This window comes from Phyllobates terribilis, unplaced genomic scaffold (assembly GCF_046119375.1).
Source record: "Phyllobates terribilis strain yellow unplaced genomic scaffold, ASM4611937v1 Scaffold_7__3_contigs__length_470593459, whole genome shotgun sequence".
In the NCBI taxonomy this organism is placed as follows: domain Eukaryota; kingdom Metazoa; phylum Chordata; class Amphibia; order Anura; family Dendrobatidae; genus Phyllobates; species Phyllobates terribilis.
The window spans coordinates 298,937,058-298,964,057 of NW_027362767.1; the positions used below are offsets into that span (position 1 = coordinate 298,937,058).

At 42.0% G+C, this 27,000-nt stretch overlaps 1 protein-coding gene across 1 annotated transcript in view; it reads right to left on the reverse strand.

Annotated features, from left to right (window-relative positions):
* The window catches only part of LOC141154704 (vascular endothelial growth factor receptor kdr-like), a 214,610-nt gene that overhangs the window by 49,205 nt on the left and 138,405 nt on the right, over nt 1-27,000 (reverse strand). The window contains exons 12-16 of the mRNA XM_073641043.1: nt 24,196-24,307; nt 6,304-6,594; nt 4,523-4,669; nt 974-1,102; nt 735-841 (exon numbers count right to left, since the gene is read on the reverse strand). Coding sequence (XP_073497144.1) covers nt 735-841; nt 974-1,102; nt 4,523-4,669; nt 6,304-6,594; nt 24,196-24,307 — 786 coding nt within the window. The remainder of the gene's footprint in view (nt 1-734; nt 842-973; nt 1,103-4,522; nt 4,670-6,303; nt 6,595-24,195; nt 24,308-27,000) is intronic.

The following is a 27,000-nucleotide window of genomic DNA, read 5'->3' on the forward strand; positions in this document are numbered from 1 at the left end:
TCTATTCTTAATTGGATTGTCCACTAATCATATAACCCCTTCCTAATACCTATGCCCCCCCCCCATAAAATAATAACACTTATACTCACCTCTGGCAACAGCGACGTTCCAGCGGTGTCTTCACTGGCTCTCCCAGGGTTCGCGTGACATTTTTATGTCACGCGATCTCTGTGGCAAATCAGTGCTGGTTTCACTCTCCTCTCCTTCAAGACATCCGAAAGAAGTGAGAGAGCAGCCGCAGCTCTCACTTTCTCTGGATGTCTATTACGTGTGTATGAGAGGAGAGTAAAGCCAGCGTTGATTGGCCGCAGAGATTGCGTGATATAACAATGTCATGCGATCCTTGGGACAGCCAGTGAAGACACCGCTGGAACAGCGCCGGCACCGGAAGTGAATATAGGTGTTATTATTTTACTGGAGGGAAACATATAGATTCCAAAGAGATTGTCCGAGTAGTGGACAACCTCTTTAATAATTCATCCAGTGCACAATACTTACTGTCTGTTAGCAGATTGCCTCGGATAGGAGAACATGCCTCAAGAACCACTTTAAGTCAGAGAAGGAAAATCACAACTGAAACTCACAAATGACCCTCTTTGTTCTCACCATGTAACAGCAAAACAAGAGACAACAGTTAGACCTTTTGCATAATGACCCTAATACCAAAGAAGAGAAAAAGAACTGTCTCCAGTATGTCTGGTTTCTTTTATCACTTTTGCTATAGTTCCTATTACCTTTTTCAGCTTTCGTATGAAGAGGGTGAGAAGAAGCCAGAATAACGTGGCTGCCACACCTGTACATACAAGGATGATGACTTCTATGTTAGATTTTTCTTCTCCACCTGCAAACAGATTTGTATGGTTTGTATTAGGACACACTTAGAGTCATGGAGTATTATTCCCAAAATACCCAAAGTTATTGTATTATATTGTCATATTAAACAAATATCATTGTTGTAGGATGAATTGCTCACCTCGAATAGTAATGTAGGCAGAAGTATTCGTGTGCCCCATTTCATTGTCTGCATGACACTCATACAAGCCTTCATCATCTTTTTTCACTCTCTCAATCATTAGGCTGTTATTGTAAAGCAAAGTAATTCCTATAAGAAGAAAATGGAAACTAGTGTTATAGGGCGCAGGTATCTTAGGCATCTCAATGTTAATGTACTGTATTAAAACAAACCTTCATTTGCTATTGAAATAGATTCAGCTTTATCAAGGGCTGAATTGGGCTCGGTGGGAGTGGTGTGGCCAAATTTGCCCAACAGACATCCTGTAATTTATGCCAGAAATTGCCATAAACTATAGTGGACCTCTAAGCCATCTCATAGCTTAGCATGCCGAACCATTCTATCCAAACCTGACAGATCTATTACTGTATAAGCCATTGTAAGTCAACAGGGAGAAAAAAACATTCAATTTGTCATGTCCACTTAAAGAGGAAAGCCATGAAAATATAGCCATAGGTGATTTCAGGTTGGGTTTCATATGGTCTAATGATCCCTACTTTGATAGTGTCCCTACACATCACTGTTCTGAGAAAAAGTGTAGATCATTATTTGGGAGGTAACGGGTTAAATAAGTTCCAGTAAGAAGGTTCTTGACCTGAAACAGTTGAAACAGCTAGTAGATACATGAAATTGTGGAAGCAATCTGTTTTTTCCATGGGTTAAGGAAACATTTGGAAATCTTAGACTTTTTCAGGATATGTTCAATGGCTCAATTTATTTTGCATGTAAAACATTCAGTATGGAACATTGAGACATAAATCAAAGTCTACTTTCCAGTATTTTAGATAAATTATGGATTACTAGAGCTAACTGTAATCAAGACATATGTAATATCTAAGCAGATCTTGTTCTTTGTCCACATGTGTTTTCTTTAGACCCTTTGATGTCTTCCTGCAGTCCAATATCATCCATATATAGGGGGATTATCTTCTAACAGAATTGGCCTAAGAATACTTTTATAGCTAGAAGTGTGGTTTGACGAGGCAGACATATGGAAGATCTCTTGGGCCAACTATGAAAAAGCAACTCTCAAAGATATCTCATCTCTTAATAAATTAGGGCATGTGATGATATCTAAGTCTTTGGCAGACTAGGCTGAGTTCATCTCTTTATTTCATGTTGCTCTTTCAAAGTGCAGGGGGTGATGCCATTGAGCTAATGTTATCTGTAATGCGCTGCATATAATGCTGTTGGCCTAAATGATAAATCAATAAAGGCTTCATTTTCTAAGGTGCCAGTTAGTACTGGTCATCCATGAGATTGCAGTCTAGATTTCTATGGGCTGGGAATTGAAGGATAAGAGAAGGGTCTTTGAATTCCAGAGATATGTACATTGCAAAGCAGACAGTGTATTGTATACAAAAAGTTAGAATAGCAGAAGGGTAATTTATGGACTATGTTTTAAGGAGTGTGTAAGGGAGTGTTTGGAGATAAGAACTGACATATAGGCCACTTGATTAAAGCATCTATTTATGAGTCGAGACAGTGATTTTGATTATTTTTGTAGGAAGATGTTACACTACTTGGGTCAGGATGTAGATAAAACACATGCCCATGTCATAAGCCCTAGTAGAGAATATGGATCTTAGAAAGGGGGTCCACCATGAACAGTTCTCGCTATAGTAGACCCTGCCTGTTACACACCTGTCCCAGGTCCGGGCTCTACTCTCTTCTCCTTGGTTCGTTCTCTGCTCTCTGTGGTGCCCACGTCGTGCTCTGCAGGTTGCCCAATGTGTGACATCATCTCCCTAGGCCTTTTAAGGCCCATTAGGACACACACTCGTGTCTTTGGATTGTTGTTCAAGACTTTAGTTTGTTTCTCTTCCCCTCCAGTTAACAACATGTTAGTGGCTACTATTTTTGTGGCCCTGCTGACTTTGCTGCATCCATCCTGGTGTTCCTAAGATTCCTGAGGGTGTCTCGTCCTCAGTCTCCATGAGTTATCCTGCCAGCTGCACTAATGCTCAAAGCCCATGTACCTACCCGGACCTGGGGCTTAGTAGGTCCACTTCACCAGGTGAGCCATAATACTGCCTATGTATTACATTGTTGAGAGGTCATTCACTTAAAAAATTCATGGCCACCCACTACTTAGCCTGGCAATAGCAGCTGATCGCAATGGTTTCCAAAGCTAGATCTGCTGGAGTCAGCTGATTTTCAGGCAGATTCAATTAAAGGAAGTGTATAATCAGAAAATGATCTATTGTTTAAAACAGGTTTTTGTGTAGTAGTGTTTTTTTTCCTCATTTTACGCTCTTTATTAAAAAATATACACCTATTTTTCGGAATATAAGATGCACCAGACCATAAGACGCATCTCAAATTTTGGGGTAGAAAATAGGAAAAAAAATATTTTTCATAAGATGGGGGTCCATCTTATAGTCCAAATAGGTATCTTACCTGGGGGGGGCGGTGCAGTGGAGGTCACAGGAGGCATGGACACTCAGGAAGCCAGCGGTTGCAGAAGTGGAGCAATGCTGCGGGCCCTGGGAGGGAGAAGGGGGTGCCCCAGCAGCGGGGGGTTGCGGTGGTGGTCGAGCAGGATCGTAGGAAGCAGGGTCCCTCCCTCAGGAACCCGGCGATGAAGCGGTGAGATGCTGCGGGGCCGGTGTTGGTGGTCAGGCAGAGCAGAGGGCATTGCTTTTCTGGTGGCCGCTGCCATCTTCCTGAAGCCATGATCTACAAGGAAATGGCCGCCCGAACCAGCGCATGCACAGACTGTGATCTTGGCAGCCATCTTCCTGAAGCCATGGACCTCAGAGAAATGGCCGCCAAGATCCCAGTCTGCACATGCGCCAGCTCAGCTGCCGGGTTCCTGAGTGAGGGACCCGGGTTCCAGAGGGAGGGAGGGACCATGCTTCCTGCGATCCCGCTCCACCACCACTGCAACTCCCCAGTAAGCTACGTTTGGACCATAACACGCACCCCCCAATTTCTTCCCAAATTTGGGGGGAAAAAGGCATCTTATGGTCTGTAAAATACGGTTAGTAATCTTGCAATTTTCACACTGGCACTGGGGCTTTTTTGGCTCAAACTTCCTGTACTTTCAGGAACAGTTTACAGCAAAGATCCACATTATAAGAACCAGGATTACAATGATAGGTATGCAGTTGATAACACAGGATCCACCAATCACAACAGGAGATGTCGCACCCGACCCTGAAGCCTTCACAATGACCTTTGCCACAGGCTCTTTAGACACTTCAATACAAAATATCAGACCATTGTATTGCGGCTATATACATATATTATTTCCTGAAACAATAGGAAGTTAAAGTTTAAAAAAGCCCCATTGGCCAGTGTGAAAATTGCAAGATTTCATTTTTTTTTTAATACAGAATATGACATGAAAAAAAAACATTTCACACAAAAACCCGATTTAAGCAATAGGTCATTTTCTGATTACACATTCCCTTTAAATAATGAATCTTGATAAAACAAGTTGATTGTAGAGGTGGAAGAGGGTGTTATTTAGTGCCCAACCCTAGCCACTGGCAATGAATTCCCTACCTGAAGCACGTTTAATCACATAGCCATTCTTCAGCCAAGTAATGGTCGGTGAGGGATTCCCATTGACTTTGCATTCCAGGAAGAGTGTGCTACTGCTGTTTACTATTGTGTTCGCAAGGTGCTGCACCACCCATGGAGCCTGCTTGTCTGCAAAAATCAGAACAGTCAGGAACACAAAAAACATTTAAATACAGAAATTTAAGAAAAAAATGCATATCTTGTATTCTTTCAAATATTTTTCTATTTACCGATCACTTAGACGTGAGATCAAGCTGCAGAAATTGCAATAAGGACCTAAATTACAAAATCACATTTATAATACATTGTCTTTAATGCAAATATAATAATAAAGAATTTAAAGAATTCTAAACACAACTGACTTACGATGGATTTTTTGCAACAAAACTAAACTCTCTAAATTCTACCAAATCCTGAACTGAAAGTATAATTATCGCTTTAGAAGAAAATATACTTAATGCATCATCAGCAACGTATCTGTATTTAAACTAATTAGAAATACAAATTTAATAAGTACTCGTAGTATCAGCAAAGCAAAAAAATGTCTCTGCATCCAATATGCTAAAATGACTCATTAGAAATTTTCGTAAGTTTAATTGCTAATCAAGTCTGTGAAATTATTTCCCTATTCTTGAGAAAATAATTATGGCTGAGACAGATCAAGTTGTGGTAATTCTGGGATATTTTTGGAGATGGTTTAATTACAGAACATCCGATTCAGCTTTACTGAAATAGTTTGTGTGTTTTTTTAGTTTTTATTTAGCATTATCCCTAAATCATCAATGTGCAGCTGTGAACCTGGGATTTAAATATGTGCAGAATTTAAAGCATTTGAAGGTTAGAGAAGACGCACACACATTCAAACTACTTGTTTTTTTAGGTCTTTTGAAGGCGTTTTTTTTACTAAGTAATATCACAGATCACAATAACTATTTCCAGACTATAGTGGGCAATTAAGAAAGAAAACTCCTACTAATAAGCTAAAAGAAACAGATAAGTGCTTCAGGAGAAAAAAGGCTCTAATAAGCGTGTATGTGCTATATATCAGACCCTTCCTCATGTTTCCTTAAAGGGGTTTTCCAGTTTCAGAAAACCACTGACCCCAGGAGCAGTTTGTTTAAAAAACGAACAAACTGGCCTTTACTCACCCTTCCCAGGTCCAACATGGAGTCTTTGCTACTGCTCCCGATGTCCAGTATTGTCTGCTGCACTGACGTTATGTGGACAGCACTGCAGCCAATCAATGAACTCTGCGGCTCTGCCCGAGTAGACCTGTTTAGAGTCACTGAGGTCATTGATTAGCAGTGGCGCTGTCGACAGGACAACAGGCACCAAGAGTAGTGGCGGAAAAACAACGCTGGACCAGGGGAGGGTTGAAAAGTGATCACCTTCGTGTCATAGATAGGATACACCATAATACATTGCTGGTGTTTATGAAGGTGAATAAACCACCAGATCACCAGGTACTAACCTCTTTCACTATAAAACAACCAGGGAACGAAAACCTATTAACCTATCCACTACCCTAGACCACCAGAGCTGATATTACTCCTTCCAGTACCTTAGACCACCAAGAAAGTCTTTTTTCTTTGTTTTCTGCTATCTAAACTTGGGTGTGTCTTAAAGCCTGCTGTATCTAATTGTCTGAAAAATACAGATACAGACTTAAAAACATGATATATAGCAATCAATACATAGTGATTACAAAGATTATTTAATTAAATGCGATTTTCATCCATTAACACGACTTTGACTCCACTCACCTAAAACTAAAAGGTTGCTTGTCCTCTGCACAATCTCTTCTGTGTAGTGATTCTCAGCGGAGCAGTTGTATTGTCCGGCTTGCTCTTTGGTTACATTTCTAAGGGTAAGTATAAGACGAGTGGTGTGCATTCCATAGTGAAGCTCTACCAGGTCAGTAGACACCGCATCTCCAGATGGATAGAACCATTTCAGGTTATTAAAAAGATATTTTTCTGCACTGCAAACCAGTGTGATGTCTCCTCCAATTAGTACTTTTGTCACTTCTTTTGTCATCACTCCAGATTTAATCTCTGAGAAAAAGAGATTCAAAACGTTAAAAACTTGTGATATTTAATATCTCTTTTTTATAATTGCAAACTAATTATTTTAGCAGTTTGTTACATTTAATTATAAAGCTATTTCAATGGATTCTTTTTCTTACATGCTACACTTTTTCGTGTGGCATCCTACTGATCGTGAAAAGACAGGAGTGGTAACGCAAAGAAAATATGTTCCCTTTTACAAAGGTAGGACTATATTTATAATTTGGACTGACAATATTGAAACACAATACAGAAACACATGATACTGCTATACCACACACACACTTACTGCCACTATCCCAAACACAATACTATATGATACACACATATACTGCCTACACACATACACAAATACATCACACACATATAAGAATTACACACATGTATACACATTACACACACACATATACTGCCTACACACATACTTAAATACTTTACACACATATAAGAATTACACACATGTATACACAATACACACACACATACTGCCTACACACATACACAAATACATTACACACATATAAGAATTACACACATATGTATACACATTACACACACATATACTGCCTACACACATACATAAAAACATTACACACATATAAGAATTACACACATATGTATACACATTACACACACATATACTGCCTACACACATACATAAAAACATTACACACATATAAGAATTACACACATATGTATACACATTACACACACATATACTGCCTACACACATACATAAATACATTACACACATATAAGAATTACACACATGTATACACAATACACACACACATACTGCCTACACACATACATAAATACATTACACACATATAAGAATGACACACATATGTATACACATTACACACACATATACTGCCTATACACATACATAAATACATTACACACATATAAGAATTACACACATATGTATACACAACACACACACATATACAACCTACACACATACATAAATACATTACACACATATGTATACACATTACACACACACATATACTGCCGACACACATACATAAATACTTTACACACATATAAGAATTACACACATGTATACACAATACACACACATACTGCCTACACACATACATAAATACATTACACACATATAAGAATTACACACATGTATACACAATACACACACACATACTGCCTACACACATACATAAAAACATTACACACATATAAGAATGACACACACATGTATACACAATACACACACACATATATAACATAATACATAGACATTTATCCAAACATACAGTACTTACACATTAAGCACACATATGCATACACATTAATCACGTACATATACATTCTGTACTATATAGGTACACACATTATGCATACTTATATGTAAGACAAAATGTTTTCAAATCCAACTTGCAAAGAGATGAGCCATGGTGAGCAGAGGAAGCATCCTCCTGATCTCTGCCCGGGCTGCCCACTGCACTCTGAACATTACAACAGCCAGCAAGACACTCTAGCTGTTGTCACTTAAAACAACACAAGCAAAGAAGAGAGGGGACCAGCAGATGCTCAAAAGACCTATATGTTGTGCCCTTTTCCATATTTTTAGCTGACTGTGCCTGAGGCAGGTGCCCCACTTGTCCCCCTTTCTTACAACCCTTAGAAAAGGCAATTATGAAAAAAAAAAGATTTTCTAAAACTATTTAAACCATACATGTGAAACGCTGGCCCGTGGGCCAAATATAGCCTGCAGGGTGATTATATTTGCCCCATGACACCAGAACCACTACCCCTATGTGGGGACCATTATTCTGTATAGAGGACTATGTGGGGCCCATTATACTGAATGGAGCACTATGTGGGCCATTATACTGTATGGAGGACTATGTGAGGTCCATTATTCTGTATGGAGCACTATGTGGGGCCCATTATTCTGTATAGAGGACTATGTGGGGCCCATTATACTGTATGGAGGACTATCTGAGGCCCATTATCCTGTATGGAGGACTATGTGGGCCTATTATTCTGTATGGAGGACTATGTGGGGCCCATTATTCTGTATGGAGTATGTGGGCCATTATACTGTATGGGGCACTATGTGGGGCACATTATTCTGTATGGAGCACTATGTGGGGCACATTATTCTGTATGGAGCACTATGTGGGGCACATTATTCTGTATGGAGCACTATGTGGGGCCCATTATTCTGTATGGAGGACTATGTGGGGCCCATTATTCTGTATTGAGAACTATGTGGGGCCCATTATTATATATGGAGAACTACAGTGGTGGCCAAAAGTATTGGCACCCCTGCAATTCTGTCAGATAATACTCAGTTTCTTCCTGAAAATGATTGCAATCACAAATTCTTTGGTATTATTCTCTTCATTTAATTTGCTTGCAAGGAAAAAACACAAAAGAGAATGAAGCAAAAATCAAATCATTGATCATTTCACACAAAACTCCAAAAATGGGCCAGACAAAAGTATTGCCACCCTCAGCCTAATACTTGGTTGCACAACCTTTAGCCAAAATAACTGCGAACAACCGCTTCCGGTAATCATCAATGAGTTTCTTACAATGCTCTGCTGGAATTGTAGACCATTCTTCTTTGGCAAACTGCTCCAGGTCCCTGATATTTGAAGGGTGCCTTCTCCAAACTGCCATTTTGAGATCTCTCCACAGGTGTTCTATGGGATTCAGGTCTGGACTCATTGCTGGCCACCTTAGAAGTCTCCAGTGCTTTCTCTCAAACCATTTTATAGTGCTTTTGGAAGTGTGTTTTGGGTCATTGTCCTCTGAGGGAGACCCAGCTTTCTCACACTGGGCCCTACATTATGCTGTAAAATTTGTTGGTAGTCTTCAGACTTCATAATGCCATGCACACGGTCAAGCAGTCCAGTGCCAGAGGCAGCAAAGCAACCCCAAAACATCAGGGAACCTCGGCCATGTTTGACTGTAGGGACCGTGTTCTTTTCTTTGAATGCCTCTTTTTTTTTCTGTACACTCTATGTTGATGCTTTTTCCCAAAAAGCTCTACTTTTGTCTCATCTGACCAGAGAACATTCTTCCAAAACGTTTTAGGCTTTCTCAGGTAAGTTTTGGCAAACTCCAGCCTGGCTTTTTTATGTCTCGGGGTAAGAAGTGGGGTCTTCCTGGGTATCCTATCATACAATCCCTTTTCATTCAGACGCCGACGGATAGTACGGGTTGACACTGTTGTACCCTCGGACTGTAGGGCAGCTTGAACTTGTTTGGATGTTAGTCGAGGTTCTTTATCCACCATCCGCACAATCTTGCGTTGAAATCTCTCGTCAATTTTTCTTTTCCGTCCACATCTAGGGAGGTTAGTCACAGTGCCATGGGCTTTACACTTGTTGATGACACTGCGCACGGAAGACACAGGAACATTCAGGTCTTTGGAGATGGACTTATAGCCTTCAGATTGCTCATGCTTCCTCACAATTTAGTTTCTCAAGTCCTCAGACAGTTCTTTGGTCTTCTTTCTTTTCTCCATGCTCAATGTGGTACACACAAGGACACAGGACAGAGGTTGAGTCAACTTTAATCCATGTTAACTTGCTGCAAGTGTGATTTAGTTATTGCCAACACCTGTTAGGTGCCACAGGTAAGTTACAGGTGCTGTTAATTACACGAATTAGAGAAGCATCACATGATTTTTCAAACAGTGCCAATACTTTTGTCCACCCCCTTTTTTAGGTTTGGTGTGGAATTATATCCAATTTGGCTTTAGGACAATTCTTTTTGTGTTTTTTCATTGAAGACAAATTAAATGAAGATAATAATACCAAAGAATTTGTGATGGCAATCATTTTCAGGAAGAAACTGAGTATTATCTGATAGAATTGCAGGGGTGCCAATACTTTTGGCCACCACTGTATGTGGGGCCCATTATACTGAATGGAGCACTATGTGGGGCCATTATACTGTATGGAGGACTATGTGGGGCCCATTATTCTGTATGGAGGACTATGTGGAGCCCATTATTATGTATGGAGCGCTATGTGAGGCCCATTATACTGAATGGAGCACTATGTGGGGCCATTATACTGTATGGAGGACTATGTGAGGCCCATTATTCTGTATGGAGGACTATGTGAAGACCATTATTCTGTATGGAGCACTATGTGGGGCCCATTATTCTGTATGGAGGACTATGTGGGGCCCATTATTCTGTATGGAGGACTATGTGGGGCCCATTATTCTGTATGGATGACTATGTGCGGCCCATTATTCTGTATGGAGGACAGACTATGTGGTGCCCATTATTCTGTATGGAGGACTACGTGGGGTCCAATATTCTGAATGGAGCACTATGTGGGGCCCATTAAACTGTATGGAGCACTATGTGGGCCCATTATTCTGTATGGAGGACTATGTAGGGTTCATTATTCGGTATGGAGCACTATGTGGGGCCCATTATTCTGAATGGAGCACTATGTGGGGCGCATGATTCTGTATGGAGGACTATGTGGGGCCATTATTCTGTGTGGATGACTTTGTGAGGTCCATTATTCTGTATGGAGTACTATGTGGGGCCATTATTCTGTATGGAGGACTATGTGGGGCCAATTCTGTATGGAGGACCATGTGGGACCATTATTCTGTATGGAGGACTATGTGGTGCCCATTATACTGTATGAAGGACTATGTGGGGCCCATTATTCTGTATGGAGGACTATGTGGTACCCATTGTTCTGTATGGAGGACTACGTGGGGCCCATTATTCTGTATGGAGGACTATAAGGGGCCCATTACTCTGTATGGAGGACTATATGATGCCCATTATTCTGTATGATGGACTATGTGAGCTCCATTATACTGTATGGAGGACTATGGGGGGGGGCATTATTCTGTATGGAGCACTATGTGGGGCCCATTATCCTCTATGGAGGACTATGTTGGGCCCATTACACTGTATACTGGTTGGCCCACCACTTTGTCCAAGTTTTTCATTTTGGCCCTCTGTGTGTTTGAGTTTGACATCCCTGATTTAAAGGATTACTAAAGTCATACGACTTAGTAAAAAAGGTAATGATCAAACTAACTCTTTGTCACGGGTGTGTCGCCACGAAGATCGTCACGATTACACAGCCTGACTTCTCGCAGCTGACTTTTTGGTGCTTTGTGTTTTCGGCAGTGAGGGAGTTAATTCTCTCTCTCTCTGTGCTAGACGAGGTCCAGCCTCGCCCAGCTGCAATCAATGCTGCTGTAGTGAGACTCCTTCAAATGCCTGCTGGTCTGTTTGGGAAGTGTCGGTGAAAGCATTTCATGCAGACTAACAGAGCGGATCGTGGTATTTGGAGTTTCTGAGATAAGTGTATTTGGAGTGTTTTTTCCCTTCCTCGCTTTATCATTTATCTCCTTTCCCGTTGGTGTTCCCTCTGTTGTAGTTGTGTAGTTTTTGTATGTAAGGTGGTTTTGGTTTTTCCCTTGTACTGTCTCGTTCGTCTAAGTACTGTGTGTGGGCATATTATTACTTGTCCCCTTTAGTTGTGATCGGGGTCCTTCTCAGGACTAGATTACTTAGGTGCAGGGATCCTCAGGAGGTAGGGGTTACGCTGGCGGCCTGGACCTCTGTACCTTTAACAGTACCTCCAGGTTGAGGGATTAGTCAGGGCCCCAGCTTAGGGTCAGCTTAGGCCCCCTACCTCCAGTATACAGAGACAGCGTGACATTTTCACCGACCCACTTAGTTTTTCTCCAGCTACCATGGATCCAGTAGCCGGTCTAGCTCGGCAGTTGCAGAGTTTGTCCATGGAGCTGGCGGACGTTAGGTCCAAGGTTTTGCATCCTCAGGAGCAAGCCGGACCAGAACCTAAAGTAGCTCTCCCTGACAGGTTCACTGGGGGGCGGGACAAGTTTTTTGTTTTCCGGGAGGCATGCAAGTTGTACTTTCGGCTCGGTCTCGGGGAGTGAAGAACAAAGGGTGGGAATTGTCATCTCGCTCCTACAAGGGGACCCACAATCTTGGGCGTTCTCTCTTCCCCCGGGCTCCCCGGCTCTCCAGTCAGTGGATAGGTTTTTCGCTGCTCTGGGACTCGTATATGATGACCCAGATCGGATCTCCCTTGCTGAGTCTAAGTTACGTAGGATCCAGCAGGGAGATCGTCCGGCGGAGGAATTCTGTTCGGAGTTCCGTAGGTGGGCCACGGACACCCAGTGGAATGACCCGGCTCTTAGGAGCCAGTTTTGTCAAGGTTTATCCGACAAATTACAGGATGTGTTGGCACAGTATGACTCTCCCGCGTCACTGGAAGCCACTATGGCCCTTGCTATTCGCGTTGACAGACGGCTTCGGGAGAGGTGCGGGATAACTCTACCCCCTGTGATAACTCCACCTCCTACAAGGTCCCCTCATATGGTGGTTCCCCTGGTCAGTCCAGAGGAGCCTATGCAATTAGGAGGGACATCATTTCGGGGGAGGGGACCGGTGGTGCGCCATAAGACAGGAAGGTGCTTCTTCTGCGGGAGAAAGGGACATTTTATTGGGGGGTGTCCATCCCGTCCCTTGCAGAGTGAAGAGTCGTCGGAAAACTGTTGATCCCAGGTTGTGTGGTGGACGGCAATCTGGGAGTAGGTATTTCGTCCCTAGGTTCGTCTCAGTTTCTCGTACCGGCGGAGGTGGTGGTGGGTACGAGAACTGAGAGGATATCTGTTCTTCTGGATAGTGGGGCCGGGGCTAATCTGGTTGATGCTCGGTTTGCCCGGGTTCAAGGTATGCGATTGAGTGAGCTGGCTAAACCCATCCCCATATTCTCGATCGATGCCAGGCCTCTCGGTCAGGGAAGTTTTTTGCAAGCTGTGCATGACGTAAAACTTCAAGTGGGGGCGATACATAAAGAACTGTTGTCTTGCTACGTGTTGGAGGGTCTTCCCACTCCTATAGTGTTGGGCCTTCCTTGGTTAACTAAGCATAACCCGGTTATTAATTGGCAAACCAGAGAGATAAGCCAATGGAGTAAATTCTGTAATAAAAACTGCATGAACACGGTCATCGGTGCGGTTACTCCTTGGGTCTTACCTCCATTTCTGGCGGACTTTGAGGATGTATTCTCGGAGAAAGGGTGTCAGGAACTACCTCCTCATCGCGAGTATGACTGTTCTGTAAAACTGCTCCCTGAGGCCAAGTTACCTAAAGCTAGGTTGTATAACCTTTCTGGTCCTGAGAGGCAGGCCATGAAGGATTATATTTCAGAAAGTCTGGTTAAGGGGCATATTAGACCTTCATCTTCACCGGTGGCTGCGGGGTTCTTCTTTGTTAAGAAGAAAGATGGAGGCCTACGCCCTTGCCTGGATTTCCGTGAACTTAATCGGATTACGGTCCGAGATCCGTATCCGCTCCCACTTATTCCCGATCTCTTTAATCAGATCGTGGGCGCCAAATGGTTCTCTAAGTTGGATCTCAGGGGGGCGTACAATCTGATTAGGATGAAGGAGGGGGGATGAGTGGAAGACGGCGTTTAACACTCCGGAGGGGCATTATGAGAACCTTGTCATGCCATTCGGTCTGACTAATGCCCCGGCGGTGTTCCAACACTTTGTTAATGACATTTTTCGCCGCCTGGTGGGACAGTTTGTTGTCATATATCTGGATGATATCTTAATTTACTCGCCGGATCTGGTGTCTCATCAGGAGCACGTTAGGCAGGTGTTACAGATCTTGCGGGATAATAAACTGTATGCCAAATGGGAAAAGTGTGTGTTCGCCGTACAGGAACTCCAGTTTTTAGGCTTCCTGGTTTCAGCGTCCGGTTTTCGTATGGACCCTGGGAAAGTGCGGGCAGTTCTTGAGTGGGATCGGCCAGAGAATCTTAAGGCATTACAACGTTTCCTGGGGTTTGCTAATTATTACCGGAAGTTCAGTCGTAATTTCTCGTCCATGGTTAAGCCTCTCACAGACATGACTAAAAAGGGGACGGATTTTTCTAGGTGGTCTGACAAGGCTTGTCAAGCATTCTCCTCCTTGAAAAAATGTTTTGCCTCGGCACCCATACTCATTCAACCTGATGCGTCAGAGCCATTCATTCTAGAGGTAGACGCTTCCGAGGTAGGGGTGGGAGCAGTATTGTCACAGGGTTCGTCCCCTGGTAAGTGGCATCCGTGCGCCTTTTTCTCTAAAAAATTGTCGTCCGCTGAGAGGAATTACGATGTCGGCAATAGGGAACTCTTGGCCATTAAGTTAGCTTTTGAGGAGTGGCGCCATTTTTTGGAGGGGGCAGTCCATCCGGTCACCGTCATCACCGATCACAAGAACCTGCTATATCTGGAGTCCGCGAAACGTCTGAATCCCAGACAAGCTAGGTGGTCATTGTTTTTTACCAGGTTTAATTTTGTCGTTACATATCGTCCTGGGTCAAAAAATGTAAAGGCGGATGCCTTATCTCGTAGTTTCCCTGGGGCCGGGAATACGGACGACCCGATTCCTATCCTTCAGGAGGGGGTGGTGGTTTCGGCAGTATGCTCTGAGCTGGAGGAGGAGGTATTGGAGGCTCAGGGGGACGCCCCTGTTGGACCTCCGGGGAGACTGTTTGTTCCAGATCAGTTGCGACAAAAGGTGATCGAGGCACACCATAACTCAGTTTTTGCAGGACACCCGGGGAGTAAAGCAACTGTGGATCTCCTCTCGCGTCGGTTTTGGTGGCCTAACTTACATAAGGAGGTGGTAACTTTTGTCGCGTCCTGTGGGGTTTGTGCGCACTCTAAGACCTCACATACCCGTCCGTCTGGGGCCCTCTTACCTTTGAAGATCCCGGAGCGTCCTTGGACTCATCTGTCTATGGACTTTATTACGGACCTCCCTCTGTCTTCGGGTAAAACGGTCATACTCGTTGTAGTGGACAGGTTCAGCAAGATGGCACATTTTATCGCTCTTCCGGCTCTCCCTAATGCTAAAACTCTTGCGTAGGTGTTCATTGGGGAGATTGTGAGGTTTCACGGGGTACCCTCCGAGGTGGTGTCTGATCGGGGGTCTCAGTTTGTGTCCAAGTTCTGGAAGGCGTTTTGTGCACGGCGGGGGATGCATTTGTCATTCTCATCGGCTTTTCATCCTCAGACCAATGGTCAGACGGAACGTATGAACCAGAGCTTGGAGACATATCTCCGGTGTTTTGTGTCAGAGAACCAGGAGGACTGGGCTTCTTTCTTACCTCTGGCAGAGTTTGCTCTTAATAATAGGCGGAGCGAGTCCACTGGTAAGTCCCCGTTTTTTGGGGCATATGGTTTTCACCCCCAGTTTTGTACTTTCAGTAGGGGGGGCTCTTCGGGGGTTCCTGAGGAGGAACGATTTTCCTCATCACTCACTTCAGTATGGAGAGGGGTGCTGAAGAATCTGAATACTATGGGGAACCGATACAAACGTATGGCTGATAGGAGGAGAGTGTCTGGTCCGGACCTAAGTGTGAACGATCGGGTATGGTTGTCTACCAGGAATATTAAACTTAAGGTTCCCTCCTGGAAACTGGGTTCCAGGTTCATCGGGCCGTACAGAATCAGTTCTATTATTAATCCGGTGGCATTCCATCTTGACCTCCCCCCTACGTTTAAAATTCACAACGTGTTCCACAGATCGTTGCTTAAGAGGTATGTGGCGCCGGTGGTACCGTCACCTTTACCTCCCCCTCCAGTGGTGGTCAATGGCAACTTGGAGTTCCAGGTATCGAGGGTCATCGATTCACGCTTTAATCGCCGGTCCCTTCAGTACCTGGTTCATTGGAAAGGGTATGGTCCTGAGGAGAGGATGTGGGTTCCTGCGTCGGATATTAACGCAGACCGATTAGTTCGGGCCTTCCACACGACTCACCCGGATAAACCTGGCCCTGAGGGTCCGGAGGCCCCTCGTAGAAGGGGGGGTACTGTCACGGGTGTGTCGCCACGAAGATCGTCACGATTACACAGCCTGACTTCTCGCAGCTGACTTTTTGGTGCTTTGTGTTTTCGGCAGTGAGGGAGTTAATTCTCTCTCTCTCTGTGCTAGACGAGGTCCAGCCTCGCCCAGCTGCAATCAATGCTGCTGTAGTGAGACTCCTTCAAATGCCTGCTGGTCTGTTTGGGAAGTGTCGGTGAAAGCATTTCATGCAGACTAACAGAGCGGATCGTGGCATTTGGAGTTTCTGAGATAAGTGTATTTGGAGTGTTTTTTCCCTTCCTCGCTTTATCATTTATCTCTTTTCCCGTTGGTGTTCCCTCTGTTGTAGTTGTGTAGTTTTTGTATGCAAGGTGGTTTTGGTTTTTCCCTTGTACTGTCTCGTTCGTCTAAGTACTGTGTGTGGGCATATTATTACTTGTCCCCTTTAGTTGTGATCGGGGTCCTTCTCAGGACTAGATTACTTAGGTGCAGGGATCCTCAGGAGGTAGGGGTTACGCTGGCGGCCTGGACCTCTGTACCTTTAACAGTACCTCCAGGTTGAGGGATTAGTCAGGGCCCCAGCTTAGGGTCAGCTTAGGCCCCCTACCTCCAGTATACAGAGACAGCGTGACACTCTTTAATTAAAAAAATATATATATTTACGACACAAATCTTACTCCAGTCTAATGAATCAGGCATGTCGCACTCCATTCCCTCATCGAGACCGGAGTGAAAAATATCCGTCTTGATGAATCAAGACCTACGTTTTTTGAATGTCAAAATAAAATATTATAGACAGTGGCCCTGATTCATCAAGACCAATGTTTTTCACGCCAGTCTTGATGAGGGGCTGGGTGGAGTGTGAGGTGCCTGAATCATTGGGAGGCTCACACATCTTAATAATTCAGGCAGTGGTGTGCGCCTCCCCACAAATCTTACTCCGAAGACTGGAACAAGATTAGCAACATAAGGAAGGCCAGATTGCCTCGGGTTGCACAAAAATATTTGCATTTTCCAAAGCTTTTTACGACAGGTTTGAGAAAAAGCTTTGATGAATCGGGGTCATTGAGTCTTCTATACATAACCGGTTTTCCATTGCGCAAATGTATATGCATTGAGGATAACACACAGAAGTTTCAATAGGAAACACGTAAAACATGTCTTTTTATTACTGATGCCAGTCGTTGATTTTGGATGTGATGCGTGCAAATCACATACCGACCTTTGCACCCCTGAACCATATGGAGACAGCGAAGACGTAGCTACTGCGGCCTGGAACCTATTACTGGGATACATGTATTCTCTATTACCAGCCAGGAGGTAGTAATTTTACTGTCCTCTAAAGAAACAAGCAACTAAACTGAAATCATATTGGTCAAGTATGTTGCACTTTATGAAAATATCCATGAATGAGTCAATGGGATTAACATGTTCGCAATTCCAAGAATTTCTGACAATTCCAAGAATTTCCGACCCTCTATTTAATGTGATCCAGCAAGGTCCTGTACCAAAAACCCAAGTTACATAACATCATAGGGGGGATTATATCAATCTTCCTAAATTGTTGATCTCCCATCATGATAAGTGTTAGTTCTTTTATCGCATCAAACACCTAAATTTAAACAGATGGCATTTAAGCTGCACCTATTCTGTCCCGAGTTAGATCTTCAGAGTCTCTTCTTCAATCATATGACGTCAATACGGCAGAAAGGGTATTACACTCTAATCTGACTTTTTTTAAAGTCTTACAGAATTACATGCAGTGGTATAGTATGTAATTTTCAGGCCTGATGTAAAAACTATACTAAGACCCAAGTCTAATGATATAGCTTCATACAGCCAGATCCCATCACTGTGCCATTAACATCATAAATCATTATGCCATTATTCCATCTGTATATAATACTGTTATTCTTCTATTATGCATCAGTCGTATGCAGAATTGCTTCACGTAGCTGTCGGCTATCAGCGATTCTGAGAACTTATTGAAAAGATTGCTTTTTACAAAGTGTTCTGAATGTATTTTTTACAATTGATCTAGAGTTATCTATATTACAGGACGTGAGGAACCAAATGCCAAAGCCATAAAATGAATGGCTCACAGTTTAAAGGGGTTTCCCAAAATTGCAAGTTATCCTCTCTCCATACGATAGGGGTTAACTTACTGATTGCTGGGAGTTCGATCACTGAGACCTCCAACAATCCTGAGAACAGTGCTCTGAAACCTTGAGAATAGGGCACTGTAGAGCACCATCTTAAATGGAAAGGAGGTGCGCATACTCCACAATCTATGGGATTGCCAGAGAAAGCTTAGCAAAGCACTCGTTTGTTTCCAGCAGTCCCATTGACATTGAATGCAGCAGGAATAACTTATGATTTTGGTAAATCCCTTTAAGGCCTCTTGCATCTTGTATATAACCATGTGTAATTAATACAGTCGTCAATATTGCATTGCATTGCGTTATGCATTATACTGGAAACAAAATTTATCAGCATTGGACCATATTCCATTATAAATTTACAAATTTACCTGAAATATGTAATTTGGTGGAGCAAGCTGAGTTTTTTTTATGCAGGCCTTCATTAAAAACTAGCATGTGCCATGAGTCTAAAAATATGGGGGATTTGTATATCCCCATTGAAATGTATAATTACTGTAGGAAAGATACAATAAATGCCATGCATATGGGGCCATATTATACATTTTAATATGTAATCCACAGATCTTCTACATCCTTTCCAAAAGAAATTTGAATGCAATGTTATTTTGGCAGTCTTCCGTCACGGGTGATATACTGTAGACGTTATAACCATATACATACACATTTTTTGTTTTATAGAAGTTATAACTTCAGCACATGTTTCCACCTCATCTACATTATTGCTTTCTTTATCCTTTTTTCTCTTCACTTTTTTTCCTATTTGAAAGCAATGGAATGATATGTACATGTGTTTTATACCTTTGTCCTTTATGTCACTTATGTATAATTTCTTTTGTGGGATACATTACTGCACGGCTCACATTTTCCAATTCTCCTCTATATGGAAATATGTCCTATTGTCCTGACAATCTCAATAAAATCTTAGCCAGGGTTAGAACAGAAGATGTCACATAAGTATTTTCTGAATTATATTTTTTTATCCTGAAAATAGTTTTGTACCACAGAACACTCTCTTGAGTCTCTAATGGAATATGTTCACAATTTCCAGCTGAGTAAATGTTCTATGCCAATCTCATTTCACTATTGGCATACATGTTAGCTATGGCTCTAATATCATTAGTTATGGTTATTGTAGAATAAATTCTGTTGATGAAACTGATAGGTGTTTTTATGTCATATATTTAGTTTCCAAATTGTCTCCAATTTTCCACAAGCGTACGTATAATGGCAAATGGAAAGTTCATTAAAGGGACACTAAGGTTAAATAAAAATATAGCTCCCTCTACCTTGTTTTATCCAAATGACACAAATATAGATAGATATGTATATGGTCCATGTATTTTATCTCTCCTCTTCCAATCTTATCCCTTCCATGCTAGAGCATGTGGAAAAGAAGACTTAAGAAATATAGTTGGGTGTAAGATGCTGCACTGCTTTGTGTGGGTGATCTTAGATGTCCTCATAAGCAAAGAAAACTAGTATGAGATGGATCATCAGTTTCCACCAAGGATACTTACACATGGACAAGATAAATACAACTTTCCTTTGATTATTTTATTTTTGTTGTTTTACACTTTTGCTTCTGGCTTTAGTATCCCTTCAAGCTTATGTGCATTTACTAACTTAGTCTTTCCCTTTGATATTCTTGCAACATACATCTCCTGCCTATTGTAACTGTGACCAGAAGCGACCAGCAGCCAGAGCGGAAAGCCACTGCAAAGTTGCATGGTTGCATATTGACTTAAATAAAGAATGAATTCTATTTCATTTCCCTATCTGTAACTTGTTACTTTCTCAGTCACTCCTACAGTTGAGAAACCTATAGGATGATATCCTCACACTCCTCAGCATTACTTGCCTCCTCTCTTTTCTTATATGATATCCTCACACGCCTCAGCATTCCTGGCGTCCTCTCTTTTCTAATATGATGATATCTTCACACGCCTCAGCATTCCTTGCCTCCTCTCTTTTCTTATATGATGATATCCTAACACCCCTCAGCATTCCTTGCCTCCTCTCTTTTCTTATATGATATCCTCACATGCCTCCGCATTCCTTGCCTCCTCTCTTTTCTTATATGATGATATCCTCACGCGCCTCAGCATTCTTTGCCTCCTCCCTTTTCTTATATGCTATCCTCACATGCCCCAGCATTCCTTGCCTCCTCTGTTTCGTAAGGCTAAATTTAGAGGTTTGTGAAACATGGAATGTTCTCACATTGCAATACTCGGTCCGACCGGCTAATGCCCTCATATATGCCCATGCTGAAATAAGCTCCGTTCAGTAGACCCATTGGTTGGGAAAAGTATTGTGATCTGAGTACAGTCCATGTGTCAGGGACCTGTGAATTCGGCCTTACATAGTGACTTTTTTAACTAAACTTTGTTAACAACCTCACAATATGCACAACATATGAAACAGCACAGTAGTTGTTGCAATACACATACAGATTAATATGTATTATTCCAACAAAAATACATTACTCTCTTTTATATCAGGCTTAGTTTCTATTAATGACATTGTAGTTATTTCTTGATGTAAATTTGTCGAGACGTTTGTCAGTCCCACAACATATTCTCTGGATATCGACCTCCATTTGTTCAACTATCCTCTTAAGTTTTTACATTAATATGATATTAACTTATGAAGAGCTGTAGCTGTCCCCTCCCAGTTTTGCCTATTTCTTTCCATTACATTATTCCATAGGAATGGCACTAAAGCTATCAACATGTGTCTGCTGTGAGCGTATCCCATTAGTCTGTCAAAATGAAGACCGTTTACAGCTAATCCAAAGAAAAGGACAAAGATAAAGCCTTATATCCAATGTATATTTACAGCTTATGTCAATATAATTCAAAAGTCATAGACATCATCCTACCCTGAAAATACTGACTATATTAGGAGTACAAATAGCTCTATTCCAACACTTGTAATGATATACTAGAACCTGTCTGAAGTTGTTTCTTCACAAACCATAAAATGATTATTCTGACTGATTTTGTTGATGTAGAAGTCAGATGACCTAAGATGAGACAAGATAGTGTGGAGCCACATGCCAAATTTTTAAGTTTCACTGCAAAGCATTTACCACAACAACCCCTCTGACAAAAGAGCAACCAGCACAGACACCCCCAGCTTCAGTCTTACTGACCCCTGATTCCGGTCTTTTGACCTTCTCACATCAGGCCCATGTAGCTTGCTGCACCTCATTCACATCCAGCCAGAAGAATGCTGGGGTTTCTTGGTCTCCTGGCTGATTTACTATGGTGTGGGGTCTCCTATATTCATAAGGTATGGCATGTTGGTTGCTATTGTCCTTCTTTTCCAGTACCCATGCACTTGCCAGACTTTGCATTCATCAGTGCTTGCTACCAACCATGCCAGGCAGTGTCATTCTGTCTCTCTGAAATTGCTCGTGTTAATTTCTCCCCAGACCACTGTGGATTGGCATCTTCTGGGTGAAACTTGTGTGAGGGACCTGATTCTACTTTCACATAGGAAAGTGCTTGAGTGGCATGTCCCAGTGTATTGGGTGAGGACATGATGGGGTGGACATCACTTACCAGGGGAGGAAGAAGGGTGCTCTTTAGTGACAGGGAGAGTCCTTTTTCAATAACTTTATTTACATATAAATTACTCAAAACAGGTGACATGGATTCTGTGGATCCCCTGGACTATGGGGTCCTCTTGTAACTGTGGCCACTGTGACCTATATAGTCATGCCATCACAGATGACACCTAACACCTCAAACTCTAGAGAGAAACACTTGGGGTGGATTTTAAATAAATTTAAGTTCTTGAGTTTATTGCAGAAGATCTTTCATTGAGAGGCATAAAGATGAAAAATGGCAGAGCAACTACTTTGAAATAAGACAGAAGCGAGAGCACAGAATAGATTCTCTGATGTAAAGTGGTTGTTTGAAAGCCACATGAGAAAATAGTTTAGAGGTTTATTCACTACAGCTGTATAAGTTTGACGTGTATATAAGAGAATGATAGGAGGTAGTCACAAGGTGTGATCCTGACTAAAATAAACTGCTCAGTACAGATCATGTCATGAGGCTAAAAATTCTGCTTTTTTTTAATGTGAAGCTATTATCAGAAAATAATGTACTATTTAAATCAGGTTTTTGTATTACATGTATTTTTATTTTTTTTGGCAGTACTTTTTTTCATATTACAATCCTTATTAAAAAAAAAATAGTAATCTTGCAATTTTCACACTGGCCACAGAGGCTTTTTTAGACTCTTAACTTTTTGTACGCTCAGAAAAGGTATACAGCAAGGCTCTTTATTGTGAAAGGCAAGATCAGAATGACAGGTAACACCTCTATATAGAGCTGATAACACAGAATACACCAATCACAAGTGGGATGTTACAGCTGTCCCTGCTCTCAATCCCTTCATAATGACTCTTGCAAGCGCTCATTTGACACTTCAATACAAAAGATAGGCTGGAGATTGGACCATTGTCGCTATGTACATGTGTTGTTTCCTGAAACAATGGGAAGTTAATGTCTAAAAAAAAACCTGTGGTCAGTGTGAAAATTGCAAGAATTCTATTTTTTATTTTCAATAAAAATTTTGATGGGATAAAAAAACATTGCCAAAATGTAAAAATAAATACATTTAAAACAAAAGCCTGATTTAAAGAGATCCTGTATTGTTTGAAAACACTATTTACCTTCAGATATAGGGTTAATCAGTTATAAGTGTTACATTTTGCAGAGATGTGTTATGGATGAAAAAAGTGGTCATGGCGTTCTGGGCCAAATGGAAGAGAAATTGGAAAATGAATGACTACCATCAGTGACCACACGACTGGTGAGAACCTGTAGAGTATAAACATTTATAGTCCGCATGCTTTCAATTGCCAGGTCTGAATATCAGTTTTAATTTCTTTCTCCTTCCTAGCTCCATTAATAAGGGGTTGTCTAGTGGTGGACAACCACTTTTAGCTTAATCCAAGCAATTTATAAACAATTTTGTAAGAACCAAAACAGTTTGACATATACATGTAAAAATAAACTATAAAACCATTGATGCTAGTCCCATCTGAGCCATTCATGGATGAGATGGGGATATCTTTCTCTATGCACAGTCAGAGATCAGAATTCCAGAAACAGCCAAGTGGGCTGTGCCACACTGTTTTCACGCCTCCCATTAAAGAGAAGCCCTCAAGCTGGCCTAGATTAAGCCTAGATTTGGTCTCCACCTCAGGTTATAACATTCTCTGAGACTTTTGTCCTGAGTAGGATCTCAATATTTTCCAAGATTATATGTCCTGATAAAACTGTAACACAGAAAAGGTGATCCCGCTGTAGTCTGTGACTTGGATGCCACGGGTGTACTCTCAAACACTGCACAGACAGTGGTAGGGTGCTCCCATGTATTGACCTGTAATGTTTACATCCACTGACATAAGCGCTGCAGGTTCTCTTTTCTTTTTTTTTTTTAATAAAACAGGTAATGGGAAAGCCAACATTTCTGAATATTAAGTCTAGAGAAGAAAGCCTAAAAAACACCTATATCAATAAAATAATGTGCTACCAAAAGAATGAGATAAATGATCACCTGATAGGATGAAATACATCTTTCTTTCATCTGTTCCTGCATTGTTAGATGCCATGCAGAAGAAAATTCCAGACTGGTTGCTGTTAGGAGAGGTCGTCAGAGCGCTCACAACCTGCAAACATAAACACCGCTGACTGGCCAGGCACTGACAGGCAATGACACTTCTATATAAGTATAAGCATGGCCCATCCTCAGGGCAAAATAGGTGGCATTCTCAGCTCCCGGATACAGACGAGCATATTTCACAGTCAGTATATGGATCACAATGCTCGATCTGACCGCAGGTCTCCCAACCCAAACTCATCAGCCATAGTAGGACCGTGATATTCAGATGTGTGAAATTGGCTTTATCTTCAGTGATTTTTTTTAAACATGTGAATCATTTATCAGAGCATGCTATTATGGGAACACTCCTATAAAATCTGTTTAGTTCAGCGTTCCTATCCATTCCCAAAGATTCCTTAGACTTCCTTCACACGTCCGTAGAAAACACGCACGTGAAAAAAACGGTATCATCAGTGTTTTCCATCAGTGTGTCAGTTTTTACCATCAGTCATCAGTGTTTTTCCGGTATTGATAAAGAAAGAAATGAATTACAAAAGCTTCTCCTAAACTTTGCAATGTTAAACACGGACTGCACACGGATGGCACTTAGACTGTACACTTATGCCATCCGTGTGCTGTTCGTGTTTTTCACGGAAATATAGACTTGTATTGGTCCTTGCCATCTGTGCGGCCGGAAAAAAACAGACATGTACATAGCCCTGTAGGTTATAATGGGTACGTGTGAAAAACACATGTACTGGAAACATGGACGTGTGAAGTAGGACTAATATGGCAACTTCCCTTCCCCTGAATCTTTCTGTAAGCCTTGCAAAAGCTTTTACTGTGCAGTTTCCCAGGTAGCCTATGATGACTTCTACCCCATAACAAGCAGAAAATGAAGGATATAGCAGAGGTCTGCTTGAAAATGGCAGGGTATCTCAAGATTGCCATCAGCTACCAGTGGGAGTGAGGAAGGCACTTAAACTCAGGATAGATATTAGGCTGTGTGCTGTAGTTGCAATACAATCAGTGTTTTATCAGCAGGAGATTATCAACAGAGTACTAGGTCTCATGTGCAGACCAGTCCAGCTAATTTGTATAACCCCGCCCCCACCAATGATTGGCAGCTTGTTCACAATGCACACAGGAAGCTGCCAATCAGTGGTGGGGGCGTGGTTAAACAGAGCTCAGCATTCTGATCACTCCTAAATCTCCAAAGAGGAAACATGGATTTTTAGCAAAACTGCAGCTAGCAGCCCAGTAAGTGATTAATCTCTGGAATCAGGGTCTCTACCACTACATCATGATGCTCTCAAATTATATAGAAAAAACCTGCTGACAGTTTCCCTTTAAATAAAGTAGTTCTTCTAATCAAATAAAATAATGTATACACACCTCCTGTACTCACGCTGTTCCAGTGATGGCCGTGCCAGATCTCCCGGGGCTTGCATGACATTGTTATGTCATGTGAACCCTGCAGCCAATCACCAGTCACCATTGGGCTGTAGTATGGAAATATTGAAAGCGCAGCATTCTAATAGTGGCCTCTGATTGGCTGAAGGGCTCACGTGATGATGGAAAGACGACAGTATAGGAGGTGAGTATATGTTACTTTTATTTTATAAGGAGGAATGCTTTATTTAAAAACGGGTTGTCTAGTTAGTGTACAACCCCTTTAAATGGTAAATTGATTCCAATTGTGGGTTAAAATGTTTAAATGATTTACACTAATATTCAATTTCCCTTTTCACAAGGCACTGAAAGTAAACCAGGCATTCTATTATACAGATATCTACACAGCTGGTCCTCAGCTGTGACATCTTTTCCTTTGCATATGCTCAGAATTTTCCAGATTTTTTCATGAAATTCAACCCATGTAAACAGGGAATGTGGGGGTGGGGTTAAGCAAGGTGGTGACATGAGCACCATGTTCCTATCATGAGATATTACCAGCGGAAAGCTAGATTGTACACCGGCAAGACTAGATGATGACGAAGTTAGTAGATAAGAAGCTTTCACAATTTACATTACAAAACAAGGGCAGATTATCAAATGTAACAGGTTGAACAGTGCATGTTTTGCTCTATTTACATAAGCAACCATTGGCGCTGTGCAGACTATATGGGGATGAACAAGTATTGCAACAATTGTTCAAATCCATACAGTTAGAATCATTGTCAGCATCATATCCATGTTTACATGAGGGAATGTGCTCCCGTTCAATTTTTAAGTCGAGAAATGAGCGTTTGTTCGGTTGTTGGCTGGTCACCGGGCATGTTTACATGGGCTGTAATTGGGGATGTACATTCCTAAGAACTTTTTTTTGCCAATCATCAACTTGCATTCTTAAAGGGGGTATTCTCAAGTTTGAAATGTTTCCCTTATTTCAGTAACTTCCTAATCGCTGGGCGTCTGCTCGCTGTGGCACCCACCGATACTAACAATTGGGGCTCTGGCTGAGTGGAGCGGTAGTCAATCATGCGCACTGCCGCTCCATTAATTTTAATGAGAGTGCTGGAGATTGCTGAATGGTGCGCTTGGCTGATCTTTGGCACTCCCATTAGAATGAATGAAGCGGCAGTGCGTATGATTGACCACTGTTCCATTTAGTCAAGGGCTCTTCAAAGCCCCAATTCTTAGGATTGGTGGGAGCCCTAGTGGTCGGACCCCTAACAATCAGGAAGTTATCCCCCTTTCCGATGGACAGGGAAAAATTTTCAAACCTGAGAATACTCGTTTAAGACTAGAGACAAAACAGAC